Source organism: Ricinus communis, chromosome 6 (genome assembly GCF_019578655.1).
Source record: "Ricinus communis isolate WT05 ecotype wild-type chromosome 6, ASM1957865v1, whole genome shotgun sequence".
Lineage (NCBI taxonomy): Eukaryota > Viridiplantae > Streptophyta > Magnoliopsida > Malpighiales > Euphorbiaceae > Ricinus > Ricinus communis.
In genome coordinates this window covers 25,208,034-25,227,696 of record NC_063261.1, presented here as the reverse complement: position 1 = coordinate 25,227,696, position 19,663 = coordinate 25,208,034, and the positions used below count along the sequence as shown (strand labels likewise).

The 19,663-nt window shown below is 30.2% G+C and overlaps 2 protein-coding genes across 3 annotated transcripts; one reads left to right on the top strand and one right to left on the bottom strand.

The window, feature by feature from the left end:
* Window positions 1–3,562: 3,562 nt before the first annotated feature.
* On the bottom strand, window positions 3,563–9,178 carry LOC8260139 (ras-related protein RABF1). Its single transcript, XM_015725630.2, has 8 exons — window positions 8,987–9,178; window positions 8,565–8,644; window positions 7,258–7,341; window positions 6,998–7,092; window positions 6,703–6,808; window positions 5,642–5,731; window positions 5,474–5,560; window positions 3,563–3,836 (listed from the first exon to the last, which is right to left on the bottom strand). The coding sequence occupies exons 1-8, from the start codon at window positions 9,009–9,011 to the stop codon at window positions 3,798–3,800; spliced, it is 606 nt and encodes a 201-aa protein (XP_015581116.1). The 5' UTR covers window positions 9,012–9,178; the 3' UTR covers window positions 3,563–3,797.
* A 4,536-nt stretch (window positions 9,179–13,714) lies between these two features.
* On the top strand, window positions 13,715–18,032 carry LOC8260138 (U-box domain-containing protein 14). Of its 2 annotated transcripts, XM_048375909.1 has the most exons (5): window positions 13,715–14,808; window positions 15,560–15,676; window positions 15,869–16,282; window positions 16,370–17,470; window positions 17,582–18,032. In XM_048375909.1, the coding sequence occupies exons 1-4, from the start codon at window positions 14,527–14,529 to the stop codon at window positions 17,450–17,452; spliced, it is 1,896 nt and encodes a 631-aa protein (XP_048231866.1). In that variant the 5' UTR covers window positions 13,715–14,526; the 3' UTR covers window positions 17,453–17,470; window positions 17,582–18,032. The 2 variants fall into 2 exon arrangements, with proteins under 2 accessions (XP_048231866.1, XP_048231865.1); XM_048375908.1 differs by having other exon boundaries at window positions 13,718–14,808; window positions 16,370–18,032.
* Window positions 18,033–19,663: the final 1,631 nt, after the last annotated feature.

Sequence of the window (19,663 nt, the reverse complement as noted above, 5' to 3'; positions counted from 1 at the left end):
CATGGCCCCATAATCACCTTGTTGAGGTTTTTCTCTGAGTCATGAGCTTGAATTTGAATGTCAATAATAATGCACTATTTCCTTATTAGATTTGTAGAATTGTTGGCCCCCCGCTCCTTTTAGACATCAATCCTCAATCCACACCTGCCGATTCTACAACTTAGTTTTCACCGATCCATTCCTTACAAAACTTATCTCCTTAGCTAAAACAGTACCTTAAAAGTGTTCATTAACTACTCCATTAAGTCTCACATCTTGATTTGTCTGGATATAGTAAAAACAATCACCTAACTCCACTTACTTCTATCATGTACCCCCCCACTCCATGAAAACTATCAGTCTTTCAGTATCAGTAGACAAATCCTATCTGAGGCTTAAACCTAGATGTTACTTGACGATGCACCGGCACTGATTGTGCCTATCAAGAACAATGCAGTTACACAGATACTGCAGGGATGAAGGGTTGTCTGCCTTTTGCAAACAGTATACGTATAGGAGTTCTTTTTTTTTTTCTTCTAATAGTGCTTCCACAGTAATGAAAGTGAAGTATTCTGTTGAGCAACGTCTAATAAATGTTAGCCTAATTAGGTCTCAAGGCCAAGCATTAAATGGCATCATTGAACTGTCACAGTACTTGTTGAAAAATGGAACAAGAAAATGACATTAGATAACCTAGTTTATCGTATATGTCCTTATTTATACATCAAATTGATAATTGATAAATGATTGACATAATATTCATTAGTTTTAATTAATCGAATATGTTGTCAACCATCCAATACCAAAATATAATCATCATATATATATATGTCATTCTCTTATTCATTGGAGTGTTTACACCTAATATACTTAAGAAACTCTTAGATAAGCTGTCTGTCATCGGAACATTTTGGAGGTGGCAGGCATGCAGCGCCAAGGGAATCCAACCTAACAGGATGACGAACTAAATTCTTGACTATCTAATTTGCTATGTCCGCGTGCACTCATGATATATATAGTTGGGTTGTCTTCTCAACATTACAAAAATGCATGAAATGCTCGACAGATACAAGAATAAGGAAAAAAAAAAAAAGACATAGAATCCCCTTGCTTTTGGGTATCATTTCTCAGGTCAGAACAATGAGAGTTTGCGTTATTTTTAACAAAGAACCGAGGACTAGAGACCAAGACGTTGCAAACACTGAATAAAAAGAAAACTTGGCAAGTAGATACATGTATTGCCAAGGAAGGTATTCTTTAACTTTATCTTGAAGGTATTGTTTAATTATGCTCTGTGTTACCCACTTCATTACCAACTGTTCCTCTGCTTTTGTCCAAGGAAATACATATGAAAATGTTTTACTTACTATCTGGGCTTCTTTTATCAATTTTTTTTGGACACTTTTCAAAAATATTTTAAAATTAATAAAAAATATCGTTTTTACTTTTTTTTTTTTAAAGTATTGTTTTCTAACCTTTTTCTTTCAAATTAATGGTGTGGTTAATTTTTTATTATTTTTCAGTTATTTTGCAGTTGTTTTATCCAAAAACAATAGAAGAAAAACTAAAAAAAGATAAAAACTGTAATTTAAAAAAAAATAAAAAAAAAATATCATTGTTTTATATTTTTCATTTTTCTTTTCCTCAAGAGTCTTTATTGTTAAAGTTTTTTTTAATCTATTGTATAACCATTATCCAATTAACTGACTCATTGAGTAATTTTTTGAACTGTCTAAAATACCCTTAAAATTAATCAAATAATTACTAATCTTATTCTAATTAATTTGATTTTCTAATACTAATAAAATTAATTAGTGATTAATTTAATTCAATCCTAATTACATTATAATTATATATCGATGGAATATTAAGTACAACCATTCTCTTTCAATACTTTATATTAAATAATTATTAAAATATATTATTTTAAGAAAATAAAAAATAATAATTATTCAATTAAAATAATAATTTTTGATAAATAATAATTTTAATAAGAAATATAATTGGATAATATAAACATGTAAAGTTTAGTATTGATATTAAGTCATTAAATCAAAGCAAAGAAAAAATTTAAATGTTTTATGATATATAAATTTATTTGAAGTCTAACTATGCATTAAATTTATAAAATATATAATATTACATGAATTCCTACTATACGGCAAGAAAAATATTCAAAAATAGTTAAATGTGTTTACTAAGTATTAAATTATATATTAATTTATTAAATATTTTTATTTTATAATTTTTATAATAGTAATCTACGCATGTATATAAAATATGTGAACTCAATTTAAGTATTTTATCTATTTTTAAATTTAATTAGCTATCGGTTTTCTAAAATTAAAAATTTTAACGAATCCACTTGTTTTTCCGGTTCAGTTTGAGACCAATTATTGGTGTCGTCAGTTTTCTCCTCAACGTTGACCACCACAGTCCAGGGCCAAGCATGGTTGTTGTGTCCAGGAGCATTGCTTAGATAGATTCTGATGCTTATTTTTCTTGGAAACCTCAGCATTAAACCATGGCTTGACAATTATCAGGTCAGAGCTTCTCCTGTGGGATTCTAAGCAATGCACTAGCAGCTGGGTGCCTTGCCATTGTGCTATGAAATCAATGACAGGAAGTAGAACTACAAATGAGCCGAATCACTCACAAGTTACTCGAAATTCAATACAATAAAAATTTGTTCAAGTTCGTTTGTCAAGATAAACGAACTGAGCTCGAGTTTCATTTTTGAACTCGTTTAATAAACGAGCCGAGCTCGAGTTTAGTAACGTTCAACTCGTTTAAATTTGCGAGCTGGCTCGTTAATGAGCTTGCAGTCTAGCTCATTTATAAGCTCACGAGCCGAATTCATATTTTATATCAAAAATTTGATCTAATTATTTAACTTTTAGAAATTAAATAAATATTTTACTTTATGTATAATTTATTTAAAATTATAAAATTTACGATTGCATATTTGATAAACTTGAATTTACTTAACAAGTTTTATTTTGAGCTTGAGTTCGAGTTTAAATACGAGTTTGTATACCAGTCCAATTCAAGTTTACCTTGTTTCTATAAAATATCGAGCTAATAGCCAAGCTTAAATTTAGCTCGTTATATAATATGCTGAGCTCGCGAGCTTATTAAATTTGAGCTTGAGCCGAGCTTCAGCTCTAAAATTAAAAAAAAATCATCGAGCTCAAGCTCGATTAGTTTTATGCAAGCCGAATCTGAATTTTGAAAAGCTCGGCTCGGCTCGCGCCTAACAGGTATTATAACCATAATCAGCATTTGAAATTTTACATCCTACTAATACCATTTGGATTAAAAGGAGGATAAGGATGCATTTTTATGTGAAGGCATGGCATGCATTATCAATAGTGTGTGATTGCTAACTAAGGCAAATTAAAGCTGTTGGCAAACTAGTATCAACTCCATTATCAGAAATGCATCCTGAGGATGCAGGTCAGATCCTTATCGCTGCTTGAGTGCCTTAGTCGAAAGCCGACACTCTGCACTGTGTAAGAAATCCGAGTAAAATGGTGCTTTCAAACAGTAACCTCTTAGATAATCTAGTATTCATATCATGATATTCTTTTAAATAGCTTTCTTCCCTTGATTGTAAATGCAAACATATTATATGCGATGTTTTATCAACAAAGTACCGTGTAATTTATAATATTATCGCGGAAACAACAATATCAGACTCCAAATCATAAAATAGAGCAAAGATTACAGATACCACCATATACACAAATGTCATACAGTCAGGTAGGTTCCCACAATAATAGGAGCCATCTAAATGTATCAGTTACATGGTTCAGGAATCATGATGGAGACGGACGGGGGAGTCGCTTAGCAATTTCCTGCCAAATTAGAGACACTGTCAGCCCTCAGCTCTAAACTGGAAATTCAATCTACAATACAATATGAGGATACATTCTATGAATAGCTTCCTAATACTGAAAACCAACCTAGGTGCTGGCCTCGCTAATTGCACTAGGCCTTCAGCAGATACTACACATACTTGCTGTCAATTACAATTTCTGAAACCCTCTATAGTTGTAACAAAATCCATATGCATTACTTACTTACAAGTTACAATCCACATGATTGATTATAAGAGAAGCTCACAGAAAATCCTTTAATAAGAATTCTAAAGCCAGTGAGGTTCACCTATATAAATGGCAAAGTTCTAGTATTGTCTATACAAGAGATAGGATGAGGCCATCTATACTCCTCTTTATCAGTTAGGCTCAAAAAGAAGCTTCCATCTCATTCTTTTTCATTCCTCTCAAATTTATGAAGATCAACATCCTTGGTTTATCCTCCATTACGAAGACCGCTAAATAATCTTAAACTGTTGCATCAAAATTCAGTTCACTAATGGTTCAGAAGTGAAGAGAAGTCAAGGATAAACCTTCTCCAACTTGCAATATCCCCACAAGTTGTTTTCCGTTACCACTATCCGAGCAAGGGCCTCCCTATACAGAAGATAAATGTGGACATACCGCATAAGACCGTGGGCTCGAATATCATCCAAGTCAAGTCAACATCCAAATAATCAACAAGCTCTGATTTCCCACATATAGAGATTGTACAAGTTTCCGATAGGGAAATCCACTTGTACATCTTCCGATCAGTTCAACATCCACTGAGGCCTATTTACCTCCATTTTAATCATAACTCACATATCCATGAGGCCAAAAACCTATTATGTACATTTTAAACCTTGATCTACATTAGCCGGTTAAACACAATGTATTTAGCCTATTTGATACCAGAGATACCTACTAATGCACAAATACTTTATCAACTGTCACTGAAACTGACCCAAAATCTAATTACCTGACCAAAGCCTGGCTACAGAATCAAGTTTCATCAAAGTTTACCCATTATACTTGCCCAACCACCCTTTCTACTCATTGAAAGGAAAGAAAAAGGTAATCCAACACAGCCAAGCAAGTATACTGTCAATTATTACCAGAGCTTGTAAATCAAATAACCCCATTACAGATTGATAAGTTAACAATACTTATTAAACCATCTAGCAGACAAATACTATGAAGTGATGACACAGTCGTCTGTTTTACAGGGCAGCAAGTACTGAATGGACCCTCTGTTTGTTAAGAGGGGCTAAAAAGAAGGAGCTAAGGGTGATACAAACTCCCTCTACATCCAACCTTCTTTTCCCTTTTCTTGAGGGATTTCTTTAATTCAATAACCTATCAGGGCTTGAGCCACATAATTGCACATCTAGTAGGCGAATGTCACTGGTTTTGCACCTAGGGAATAGAGGAGAAATAATATTTTTACCCCATTCTTCTTTTTTACTTTTCATGTTTCTTTTTCTGGAGACGCATGACGGGTACGGGAGGGGAAAAAAGTAAAAAAGGGTGATTAACAAAAGCCTGATATGAAATTCACAATTCATTGCAGTAATACTAGTTGCATGTGGAACTAATGCTATAAAAGAATAATGTACCAAAAGCATTGAAGGTACCTCAAACAGCTGATTTATATTATCAGCAGTCTTTGCAGATGTCTCAATAAAGAACATCCCATTCTTCTCCGCATACTCTTTCCCATCCTTCAAGAATGAAACAAGAATGTTAAACTATAATAATATAGCACTTTATACTGATTATTTTTCATGGAGCATTGTACTCACTTGAACAGGTACTTCTCGGTTGTCATGAAGATCAGCTTTGTTCCCAACTAAAGCCATGACTATATCAGGGCTCCCATGTTTCTGTAGCTCCTGTGACACAACACAACCAAATTAATTTTTCACTTACAAAGTTAACCACAAGAAACCATAGAGCAAGCATCATTAGATAATTATAACTGCATTTGTAACTCCTGCAAAGCTTCCAGGCATAACTCGGAAAGACTGATCAAAATATATAAGAAAATTAGTTCTAATCTCCTAATAAAATCAAACTAGAGAACATACTACATGCTATATTTGAAAAGTGCTAATCTGAAAGCAAGCACTTTTAATCAGATGATTCATGAATGAAAACAAGGATCGTACAGGTTCAGGAGAACTTAAATAAGGAAAATTCAATTTATGCTTTTTATGTAGATATTCAAATTTACAAAATAAGGATTTCAACTTATTTTTTACCTAAATGAATTCATGAATCCAATTAAGTAAAGATCTGTGAATCATCAAATTTAAAATCTCGCAATTTGGTCAATTTAAAGATGATGTCATGACAATTGGCATACCCGTCAAACCATTAATTTGAGTATATGACCAATTTGTCTTTTCAAGCAATGCTTGTGAACCGAAAGATTAATAGCAATATCACATATTTACTGCAGCAAAATCTGCAGGGCACAAACAACTCAACCATAGCCTTCCCAATTCAAAGTAGATTGTGGCACATGGGAAACCTGAATCCAATCATGTTGCATGAACTATGATACTAAACCACTAATCACCTGACCTATTGGTCTCAATGTCATAGTTTAATAAATGCAAACCTGGCTTTATTTTCTGAAATTAATCTTGTAATTCTAGCTAATTGTTAAAGGTAAATGGAAAATGTTCACAATTTGAAGCATAGATATTTTGTTATAGCTTCTGATTCCAACTTCAGACTAAGACTGTTAAATCCTTGTTATACAGCTTAGCCAATATAATCATTTAGTTACTTCAGCAAAATGGCATAAGCAGGGGAGAGAGAGACAAAAACAAGTACTATCACGATCCATAGAAATTACCTTAACCCAATACTGTGCTTTGTTAAAGGAATCTGGGCTTGTTATATCATACACAATAACAGCAACTGCAGCACCTCTGTAGTAAAGTGGAGCCAATGCAGCATACCTAAATTAAGAAACAGGAAGAAATTAGAGTTTTGCAGCAAATTAAAGGGGAGAACAGGAGTGAAGAAGGCAGACAATCCCACCATAAGAAACAAATATCATAAGATTAATTTTCCTGTGAAATTTCAAAGGTGCACTTATTTGCTTGTACGTGAGTGTATGCATGTTGAAATCACTTTGCCAGCAATACCTTTCTTGTCCTGCAGTGTCCCATATTTCAAATTTAACTGTTGTAGAATCTTGCAAAGCTATTGTCTGAGATAAAAATGACGCTCCGATTGTAACCTGATTAACAAAAATGAATAAATGCTAAATCTGTAAAGAATAATTTTAAGACTTTAAAGAGAGTAAATGCATGCTTTTAAATTTCTATGCACAACCAGAATTTCACTTAAAGATACAAAAGATGAGATGGGTTGGAGTAGAATGGGGCAACTACAATTTCCTCACCTTGGACGTTGGATCAAATTGACCACGAACAAAGCGAAGAACAATACAGCTTTTACCAACACCAGAATCACCTAATAATACCAGCTGTTCAAAGCAACAGAATAAAATTTCAGATGCACTAATAAAGAAAGATTACTAATTTCAGACCATAACATCTAAAAATATGAAAAATCTGGTATTATTACTTGCATTGCTTATAATTGACAGTTTTCTATCAAATTCAGAGACTTCTTCCTGAGAAACTGATGCTGCTACACACAAATTTTATACTTAATTTCAAAGCTGGTCGACAAGATAAGAGCTAAGGAAAGAAGCAAGAACTTACGCATTTTAATTGACAGAATTCAAATTCTAAAACATCCACATTACACTTCTTACAGCTTTCAGTTAACCTCTAATAATATACAAAGCCGACCAGTACTGCACAAGTTTTACAAAGTTTCCCCAAAATAGAGACAGCAACAACCATATTTCAGTATTATCTTGGAGCTATGAATTCATTCTAGAGCACCAAATTTGCACATAAGGCATCTCAAATTTATGGTAACAGCTAACAAGGTAGTATGCCAAATTTCTTGGGGTTGTTAAACAACAGAACCTATAAAAATGCAAAGGTCAAAACATATAACCATGCTAAAGAGACATTTTCTAATACCACAAACTTATCACAAGAATCTAACTGGAACTCAAATATACTACATCACTAACAAGTACAACCAAATTATGCACTAGTGACCACTTGATTTCTTGAGTTTCCCATGCCAAGAATGACTTCCAAGAAGTGAAGGCACATAAAAACAAAAGCACCTAGAAGAATCAGGCTAAAGCATCCTTGGAAGTTCTTTGAAACTTCACAAAACCAACAGTAACAAAATAGATTAAAAGGAGATGGCTCAAACTCCCACTACAATTGAATTAAGTATTTGCACACTCAGCTGTAATAAGCATCTTGCTAATAAGCTTCCTTCTTCCTTGCATAGTCCGGTAACTATCCTACCAATTGTACCCTAAAATGCTCCATATGCACAATGTTATTCTACCAATTGTCTTCCCAAATAAGGTGAACATACTTTAGCACTAGCATTCGCATATATAAAAGTTTTTATAACATCACTAATAGGTCAGCTCCCAGTTGAACATGATATTTCCTTTTAACACTCTCTCTCCTAACCCACATTCAAATTTAGATTTTCCACATTATAAACAAGAAAAACGATGAAAGAAAATCCAAAAACTTAAAGTTAACATCTAAACTCTCATTTAAAAAAAAAAATAAAGGGAATAACATATAAAGACGTAAAATTTACCTTAACACGTAGGTTTTTTGCATCAGACACTCCATTGTTATCAGAATTGTTGAGACCACCTAACCTCCCAGAATTCCTATCTATAAACAAACATTAACCCCAAAAAAGCACCAAAAAATAACAGAATTAGCAGGACTTCTCAGATGGGTCACCCATTAAAGAGCTCTAATCAACAAATGGTCTAGACTTTAGCAACAATTATCAAATGAATCACTAAATCCAACCCTTTTCAATCAAACACTAAAAAGTCCAATTTTTTCCAGCTCAGAGAGATTAGTTAAACAGAAAGTTAAGAAATTTACCAAATCAAAGAAATTAGGTAACCATAAAAAAGATTGAATTACAATTAGATCAACATAATTTAGACCAACAGTAAGAACCACCCAAACCCTAGGGAATTAGAATTAGAAATTGGAAAATACCTGGAAGAGAAGAGGCACAGCCCATGAGTTTGTGAGATATTGTAGAATAATATTACTAAAAGTACAATATAGTATATATAAACTTCAATTTAGTATAATTAAATTAGGGTTTAGAGAGAGAAGGGTATCTGTGTGTTCAATTTCAATGAGTTTAATGTGCAAAGAAATGTCATATTGATGATTTTTGGCATTTAGCTGCTTCTTGGTCGTTTACTGGTTATGTACACGCTGACGTCCTGTGCTGCAAAGTTAATTTTATTGTTTCTTTTCTTTCTAATAAATACTTTATTTATTTTATATTTAAGATTTTTTATGTTATATTTATATAATTTAATTTATAATAATATTAGTATAAAAGCTTAATTATCAAAAAAAATTATATATTGTATTTATTATCAAATCTAGTATTTATTGTTTAAATTTTCAATTTTATCATCAAATTTTAATATTAATTTTAATTTTAACATCCGATAAAATTATCAATAAAATTTGTTAACGTTGCGTAAACTTCAACAACAACAATAAAAAAGAGAAATCGAGTCAACACTTTCACTATTAAAATATTACCATTTAAACACATAAAACTAATGAAACTTTAAAGTTAAAAAATAAAAACAAAGTATTTTATATACTTAAAAAATAATATTTTAATAATAGAATGAATCAATAACTCTAATGGTGATTGTTACCAGAGTTTACATCTAGATAACAAATTTAACAAATAAATCTATTAAATTCTAGAATTGAAGTTGATATTAAAATATAATATTGAAACTAAAAATTTAAAATTTATGTGCTATATTTAATAACAAGTGTAAAATTCAGAATTTCTTTTACAATTAAGCCTAGTATAAAATATAAATTTTACTTTTATTTTTATAATATTTCTATTTATATTAATATTAATCATTTATAAAAATTATATAATATAGTCTTGTAGAATTCTATATTTATCATATGTTAAAAAATAAACATAAAAAATATATATATTTATGAGTCTTAATTTTATATTTATTTTATTGTGCTAATAAGTTACTACTTGTCCATATAATACTTACTTTTTAAAAATCATTATTAGAATTCTTGCTATTCCTATAATAATTACTTTTACAAAATTTTATTATTAAAGTTCTTGCTATTTAATTATTATGATTATTATTATTTAATATTATATATTATATAGATCATTTTCTAATTATTATATTCTTATGATTCAAATTTAAAAATTTTATTTTTTATAATTTTATTATTTTTTATTTATATATGAATATAAATATATATTTTATTAGAAAGATAATATATTTATTATTAGTATGTAGTAGCTATAAATACTTATTATACTTATTATAATTACTTTTAAGAATATAATAGTTTTATATTTAAATAAGTCATAAATTTTTATCATATACTCATTTAGTATTTAAGATCACATATATTTTTTATAAATATTTTATATGTCATTTTTTTATTGAAAAATAACATGATATAACTTTATAAAATTCTATTATTTTAAATTTTATGGAAATATTTTACCTACTTAATATATATTATAGATTAAATTATTATATTGGTATTATAGTGATCTGCCTTGGTCCGTTCAAATTAATTATTGATTTTATAAATATTATATGCTATAAAATAAAAATCTTATAATTATATTTAGCTAAAGGTTGTTACCATTTATTATATTCTTTTCTTTTTTATGCTTAAAATATAAATTATGTCCATAAGTGATTTTATTTTAAGAGTACATTTTAAATTTTCTCTTCAACATTTTTCTTCATTTGGTAATTGAGATAAATTACTAAATCTCTTTTTCTCTAAACAATGCATATTTATAAAAAATATTAATTATAAAAAACTCTTAATTTTTTTTTCTCCTTTATGGAGTTGTTGGTAGCCATTTTTAGCCGGCATCAACACTCTCTCCTTTTTATTCTTAATTAATCTCAAACATTGAAAACTAAAAGTATTTTCTCTTAGCTTCTTGTCTCAGACACGATTTTTATAATTTTTAAAAATATTAATAAGATGTTGAAACAAAAATAAGAACTAAAAATTAGTTATTATTATATATTTTAATTGTATTAAATTTAGATTAATTACGTATGTAAGAAAAAAATGTAACAAAAATAAAAAATTTAGAGCTTTGAGGGATATTTTTTAATTTAAAAAGCATCATTTAAAAAATATTGTAAGAAAAATTCAAATATAAAGAGTAAAAATTTTATTTAAGCATAATAGACTTTCTATATTTAATTTTTTTTATAAATATTAATGCTTTGAGTTCTTTTTTATTTTCTTTTCCTTCTAACTTTTAGTAAATATTTATTAAAATCATATAATAAATAGTAAGAGTTTGACTTTTTAAACATGAAATGTCAAACTAACTAACCTTTTACTTTATACTTAAAAAATAAATATTTGAATCTTATTTTGTAAAATAACTCTCTATAATAAATAATTTTACATACCCAAGTGAAAAATAGGCTTCTCAAATTTTAAAAACATATAAACTTATAAACCTTTTGATCCCAAAGTTTTAAATATTATCAAACTAATGGATGAAATAATATTGAATATTGTTTAATTATAATGTCAAACAAATTACACTATTCAGTTCATGCATTTTTAAATTCAATTAAAAGCCTTTTATTTTAATTATATCTACTAATACACTAATTTAACTTTTCTGTTAAAAGAACATAAAGGGAAATAGCTTAATCATATATGAATTTAAATATTTTATTTTTAAAATAAAATTTGTATTTTCTAGGTTCAAATGTGCCTGATTTGCACAAGCAAATAAAATTAAATAATTAAATGAATTATTTTTACAAATATTATTATTGAACGTATATGTTCGTCCCAGAAATTCTAGCTGCCCCCTTCTTGTTTTTCCTCTTCCCGGCAGCCGCCACAAACCCTAATTCCATAGTCAATTCTTATTAATTGCACCATTTTACACCTTCAAGCCACAATTAAAAAGTAATGCAAAGGTGCATCCGGTTTAACTTAGTGGTATCTGGCGTCTATCCAACTTTAAAATTTTAAATTTGGATATGTAATTTTTATTTTAAGTCGGTATAAATTAATATTTGAAAATTTTAATTAATTTATTTTACACTGGAAATATTGGTTGTTTTTACCCATTTAATAAGCTGATATGTCTAGAAAAAATTACAAATAAAAATCTATATATTTTTATAAATAGATAAAATTTGATTTAATTTAATTTTTAAATTTATATAAATAGACAGACTAAACTCATGTTAAAATTAAAAAATTTAAATCCGATTAAGTTTGATTTGAAGCCAACTCGACTCGAGTCCTATTTAATAAGCTGATCCGTCTGGAAAAAATTACAAATAAAAATCTATATATTTTTATAAATAGATCAAATTTGATTTAATTTTTAAATCGTATAAATAGATAGACTAAATTTATATTAAATTTAAAAAATTGAAATCCGATCAGGCTCGATTTGAAGCCAACTCAACTCGAGTTTTAAACATATCTATTTAATTATTAAAATAAATTTCAATTTTTTAAATCTTTTGACTCTAATTTTTATATATATATATATATATATATATATATATATATATAGTAAAGTTAGAACGTATAAAAAGAGTTAAAACTATAATTTAAACCCATGTAAGAAAAATAATGTAAAAAGGTAAGTCCCAGACAAAAAGAAAAAGAGTAACAAAAAACAAAGAGATAGCAATGGAGGTCTTTGTCATTATTGTTTAGACATTTCTTGACTTGGTTAGGTTGTTGAGGAAAGCCTGTGGGCTTTAGCTTCTCTATATTGTTTGTTGTTGTTGTTGTTTTTCTTTTTCTTAGAAACAAATTATAAACCAATGTGTCCATGAAACCTGACTCAGACAAATGGATGAAAGATTTGTGGTTATGATGTATGCATATGTTCTGTGCCATCAAAATTGGCTTTGACAAATCAATACCCCTCCATTGACAAATTCTGGAAGCTCAAACAATTAGGATGGCAGGGCTTTTGGGGTTGTAGAAACAAATTTCTTTCATTTCCCCACATAAATTGGTTTTCTCTTATGGGTACCTATGATGCCCCCTCTAAGCATTAATTTGGTATATAAACTTAATATTAATTCCACATTAAATTTAAATTTTAGAGTTTGGTTTGCCTTTTTCTTTTTTAAAATAATTTTTTTTGTTATTTATTTTTGCTTCATTATATTTTTCTTATTAGAGCCTGACTGAAATAGACAATATGTATTTCTATTTCATTCATATTAATAATAATCCCTTATTTACAAGAAGATAAAAGAAGAAAATCCCTTAATTAATTAAAAAGAACTTGTTTTTTTTTATTTGCAATAATATTACTAAAAATATATGATAGCTATGTATAGCATTTTTTTTCAAATAAAATATAGAGTTATTCAATTTTTTTTTAATTGTCTTTAAATCTATTTAAAAAATTTCTTAAAATCATACTAATTAAAAATATTAAAAATAAAATTGATAGGATAATACTTCAAAGTTTAGCATTCTCTTACCTCAACCTAATTTATTTTTAAATAGATTTTATTAAGATTTCAAACTTAATTCCTTTTTATCATCAAATTTTTATATTTACATTAAATTAATTTAATCGAAATTTCAAAAAAAGACAACATTTAATTTTTTAAAAATGTCAAAGCAAAGTGAAAAAAGCACTCTCTTGATTTAGTCTTGGTTAGAAATTTGTATTGCACATTCCGACTAAGTCCATGTCATAATATATTTCTCAACATAAATAAAAAAAGAATTATCTTTTGAACAAAAGAAAATTAAACACTTTTATAAAATATAATAATAATAAAAAAAAGGAAATAAAAGACAAAAGAAAAAGTCCAAAAATTAAAGTACAAAATAGTCAAAAGAAAAAAAAAAAACAAACTAATTTGGTAAGAAATGATGTCATCTTCTTCATATCATCTCCCTCCCTTTCCTAACAGAAGATTCACACGGACACCGTTCTTTACTGTTATTAAGCATTAATCCCATTGTTTTCCACTTCTTAATCCTCACCAATTTCTAACGTTCTTTGTCCGTTTTCGTAATCTGTTAAACCCTTCATCCTCTTTCTGTCTCTCTTTCTCTCTCCACCAAGGATAAAAAAAGAAGCAAAAATCTCCCTCTCAATCTGCCGAAGTTAACAATCTCAATTGTTTTCTGTATAGATTGTAAACATTTGTTCATTAGTTGGATTTGAATCTTTCTTGGTGGTTTCTAATATTAATTTCATGAGTTGCCCATGGGTTTGTTTGATGTGTAAATGAGATAAAACCCAAGAAAGGATTTTTCTTTTTCTTTTTGTGTTTTTATTGCTGAAAATTGGATTTCTTTTTAGAAATGAGAAGAACCCAGATGATCTAGAAGAAGATCATTGTTGGATCAGGTGTATTTGGATGAAAAGAAAGTGAATTTAATAAAATTTTAGCTGTATTTATTTATTAGTTTTGTCAATCTTTTTCCAAGGGCTTTGTTTATAGCTAAATTAGGCTTTTTACTATATGGCATTAATGGAGGAGGATACAAAATCTGAATTGATGGGTGAGTTAATTGACTCAGTGAAGGAGGTTTGTTTGTTACCTGAATGTAAAAATGTATGCAAGAAGATGCATGGCAATTTGGTACGTAGAATTAAGCTTTTGAGTCCTTTGTTTGAGGAGTTGAAAGATAGTGATGAAGCGATAGGACAAGCAGGGATCAGAGGTTTTGAGTTGTTCAGGTCTGCTTTAGATTCAGCCTTTCAGCTTCTCAAATCGACCTGTCAAGGAAGTAAGGTCTATCAGGTAATCTTTGCTATTGTTACAATTGTTATTATCTTTCCGTTTGATTGCCGGGAAAGTGAAGTAAAACGAAAGCTTGAGTTTTGTTCATATGCATCTTTGGTTGCAAATGAATTGTATGCTTAACTATATGCTCCAAGTTTGGACTTTGAAGATTAATTTTGCCTATGAGTGCTCCATATGAAGATTTTTTTTCTGTTGGCTGATTTGTCTTTTTTTCTTTTGTGGAGAAAACGGATGGAGAGTTTGTGGGTTTGGTCCTTATGTTGCCTTTTAAAGATGGAAAAATAAAGGTCACGTAGTTCAAAGTTGTTTCTTTAGGAGTATTCTAGTTACATTTTAGGTGTTGCTATTTGTTAAATCAAGAAATTAGCTCCCAATTTCCCATTAGTTCAGGGGCATTGTGGGGTAGCTATCAAGTCGTTTACTGCTGTTGCTGTTGTTAGTATTACTATCTAAATTCTTAGTTTGTCACAGTTTTGGTGGGATAGCTGTTATAGGTGTTGGAAGTTATCTTATATATAGGAGGAAGAAACTCCCTTTTGTTACATTCATGGAAGTTTTATCGATAAAATCCTATCTTAGTTCTGTCTTCACCATCTTATTTTCCTTTCTTCTTCTTCATCCTTCCTGTTTCTGTCAAATTCTCAGGTTCTTTACCATACATTTTAGAGGTGTCAAATAATTATTTAAAACATGCATTGTTCTTTCACACAATCATCACAATAAAGCTAAATGTATATCATTGCCTCAGGCCTTGAGAAGAAACGAGATAGCACAAGAATTTTGCCTGATTACAGAAAAAATCGAAGCAGCATTAAATGAGATTTCATATGCCAAGATTGATTTGTCGGAGGAAGTCAGAGAGCAGGTATTCCTTGTGCCCAAATGATTTTGTTATATTTTCTGAATATTCAAAGTAAATTTGTTAGGAAGGTTTTACTTCCCTTTTCCTTTTCAATTGTAACTTTCGGCAAGTTATATTGCGGATTTAGCATTTGAGCTATGGATTTCTGAACCTGTAATATTGACAATTGACATGATGTTGCTATTATTTCTCCAGATTGAGCTCGTGCATTCTCAACTTAGAAGGGCTAAAGCAAGACCAGACTACCTTGATTTACAACTAGACCTTGATTTAGCCATAGCACAGAGAGAAAAAGACCTTGATCCTGCAGTATTGAAGAGACTTTCCGAAAAGCTGGAATTGAAGACTATCAATGATCTAAAGAAAGAGTCTCTTGCATTCCATGAGTTGGTTATCTCTAGTGGTGGCGATCCAGGAGACTCATTGGAGAAGATGTCATCCATTCTGAAGAAGCTAAAGGACTATGTTCAAATGGAAAACTCTGAAGCAGATAATTCTGAATCTGATAAGGTTTTTTCTAAGCACAGATCTCCTGTGATACCAGATGATTTCCGGTGCCCGATTTCTCTAGAATTGATGAAAGATCCTGTGATTGTCTCCACTGGACAGGTATAACTATAAGTTGCTATTATGTGTTATCACTTTGTGGCTTTGGTGGTAGATGTTGTTCATATATTGTCTTGCTTTAATTTGCAGACCTATGAAAGATCATGCATCCAAAAATGGCTTGATGCAGGACATAAGACATGTCCAAAAACACAGCAGACGCTGCTGCATACTGCACTAACACCTAACTATGTTTTGAAGAGTTTGATTTCTTTGTGGTGCGAAAACAATGGAGTTCAGCTGCCTAAACAACAAGGGGCTTCTAGAAGCAAAAGAATTGGAAGCAGTGTTTCAGACTGTGATCGAGGTGCTATTATTTCCCTATTAGAGAAATTGTTAATTGGGAATCCAGAACAACAAAGAGCAGCTGCTGGAGAGCTTCGTTTACTGGCAAAGAGGAATGCAGATAACAGAGTATGTATTGCTGAAGCGGGAGCGATTCCACTCCTTGTAGAGCTGTTATCCTCCACAGATCCTCGTACCCAAGAGCATGCTGTTACAGCCCTATTAAATCTTTCCATAAATGATAGTAACAAGGGAATGATAGTTAATGCAGGAGCTATACCTGATATAGTAGATGTTTTAAGAAATGGAAGTATGGAGGCAAGGGAAAATGCAGCTGCCACCCTTTTCAGTTTATCTGTTATAGATGAGAATAAGGTGGCAATAGGAGCAGCTGGGGCCATGCCAGCACTTATAGATTTGCTCCGAGAGGGGACTCCAAGAGGTAAAAAGGATGCTGCCACTGCTATCTTTAATCTTTCAATTTATCAGGGAAACAAGGCAAGAGCTGTCAAAGCTGGCATTGTTCCATCTTTGATGCAGTTACTTAAAGATCCTGGAGGTGGAATGGTGGATGAAGCATTGGCAATTCTTGCAATTCTTGCAAGCCATCAAGAAGGGAAAGTAGCAATTGGCCAGGCCAAGCCAATTCCTGTTTTGGTGGAGGTAATCAGGACTGGTTCACCACGCAACAGGGAGAATGCTGCAGCTGTCCTGTGGTCACTATGCGCTGGTGATTTGCAGCAGCTGAAGTTAGCAAAGGAAAGTGGTGCAGAAGAAGCATTAAAGGAACTATCAGAGAGTGGCACCGACAGGGCCAAGAGAAAAGCTGGAAGTTTATTAGAGCTCATTCAACGAGTTGAGGTTGTTGTTAATCAAAGCTTGCTCTGAATTCCGCCATTATGTCAGGTGAGGAGCAAAATCATTTCTGTTATCAGTGAACTCATGCCTTTAGTTTCATATTTGAATAAGTCGATGTACAAAGGGGGTATATGACGAAAGCGGGTGTATTGGCAGCAGAGATGTATGAGTATGCTCATGCATACCGATCAGTTAAGATAAGGTGTGGACTATCAGAGAGTCTCCATAATTATGAGATAAGCAAAATTTGCAATTATTCTTACTTTTCAATGGGGTCGGACGGACAAACGGCAGTGGTGCGACTTAGTCACTGTGGTGAGTGCATTACATCAATGACCTCACCAAAATGGATACGCATACTACAAAAGTTGAAAGATCCCATATGGAGGAGGTAAGCAATTCTTGATGATTATCTGGTGTAATCCTGAACTGAAAATAGTCTTGAAGTTGCACCTATATTTATAACTAGAGTTACATATATATAGAGTTAATTTTTTTAATATGAAATGCAAGCTGGACATCTTAGTTACGTGCCTCTCTTGTGCTTGGAGAAAGATTATTTAATCAAAGATTTGCTTCATCATTTCTTTTAAGAATTGCTTTTAATTTCCATATTGCTTGTGCTGTGCTGGTGTATGAAAGGCATTATTATTATTTGCAGTTGCCATTTGATCCCTTTGCTTTCTTCACTCCAGACTGTTTACAATTATATTTTTGGAAAAATGCAAGGCTAGTAGATTTTATACCACTTATATATATATATTAAGGAGTAATTACCATTTTCCCCCTATATTATACTAGTTATCCTTAATATTTAAAAATTATATTTTTTCACTATTATATTTTGTAATTTTATACTAAAAATCTCTTCTGTCAGAATTTCTGTTAAACAATTATTAATTAGGTTTGGTTTTATACTATTTGCTCCCTGATTTTTGGTGTAATATACAAATTGTTATTTGTATTACACTAGAAATTCTGTCTAATTTCTATAAATAAATAATTTTACTGTTTGGATAAAAATAATTAATTGTTATTCTTTAATTTCTCTAATTTATGGGATAACCAAATTCTAGTAAAATTAAAATATTTTAAAAGTATTTATATAATTTAATTATTAAAATAAAATGGATATTATTTTTATTATTTATTTTGTTATTGTAGAATTTTAATTTTGATAAGAAATTTGAAGATTAAATTATATTATTTTATCAATTTAGTCCTTTAATTGCATTATTTTCAAAATGCAATGAGATTTTAGTATAATAAATAAAATATAGAAGGCAATTTGTATATTACACACAAAAATTAAAAACATATATTATAAAATCAAATTTAATTAACATTGTTTAAAGAAATTTTAACGAAATGGATTTTTAGTATAGAATTATAGAATCAAAAAATTAAAAAAGATATAACTTTTAAATATTAAAAAGTAGGTAATATAATAAAGAAAAATACATGGATAATAATTACCTATTTTAATAATTTATTTCATTGGTTAAACTATTTTATTAAATATTGACTTTAAAATATAATTAATTAAATATTTATACCCATAACTTAATACAATAATAATTCGCCCTCTAAACATAGACTGGGCGCTCCACTAATTTATCAACCATACATGCGTCATCCCTAGAAAACCGGAATCCACGTCTCTTCTCATTTCTATAACCACTACCAGACATGCATATAACGGCTGAAGTGGCAACTTGTCCCTTGAATTTGTAACTGAAGTCCAATTAACTCCAAATTAATTTTATTGGTCAATTTACCCCCAATTTGAGCAAGTGTGTTACACCCAATTTGCAGGCGTGTGAGCTACATTAAAAAATACTAAAAAACTATTTGTGATTCTTTTCTGTTCTTTTTTATTTTTTTTCTTTCTTTCTCTCTCTAGATTGAACAAGAAGCATCTCTTCTTTTTTTCTTTTCTTTGGCCATTAATTTCCATTAAACCAATTCTTTTGGAAGCTTTTAAAGGCTTACATAGTAGCATTCTTTTCCCAGAATCTCCTTTTAGTGCACCTGAAAATAAAATTGGGAAGTTGAAATTGTATTACCATCACCTATTTCACCTTCTTCGTTGTCTATGTAATCAAATAGAAATTCAAGCAATTTATATTTGGATTTGGCTGTAAGTCTTGGTCCAAGAGCAGAGTGTTGTTTGCCCACTCTTGAGATGTATCTGAAACTCATAGTTGGAGCATATACATGCATTTGTTTAAACATCTCAGA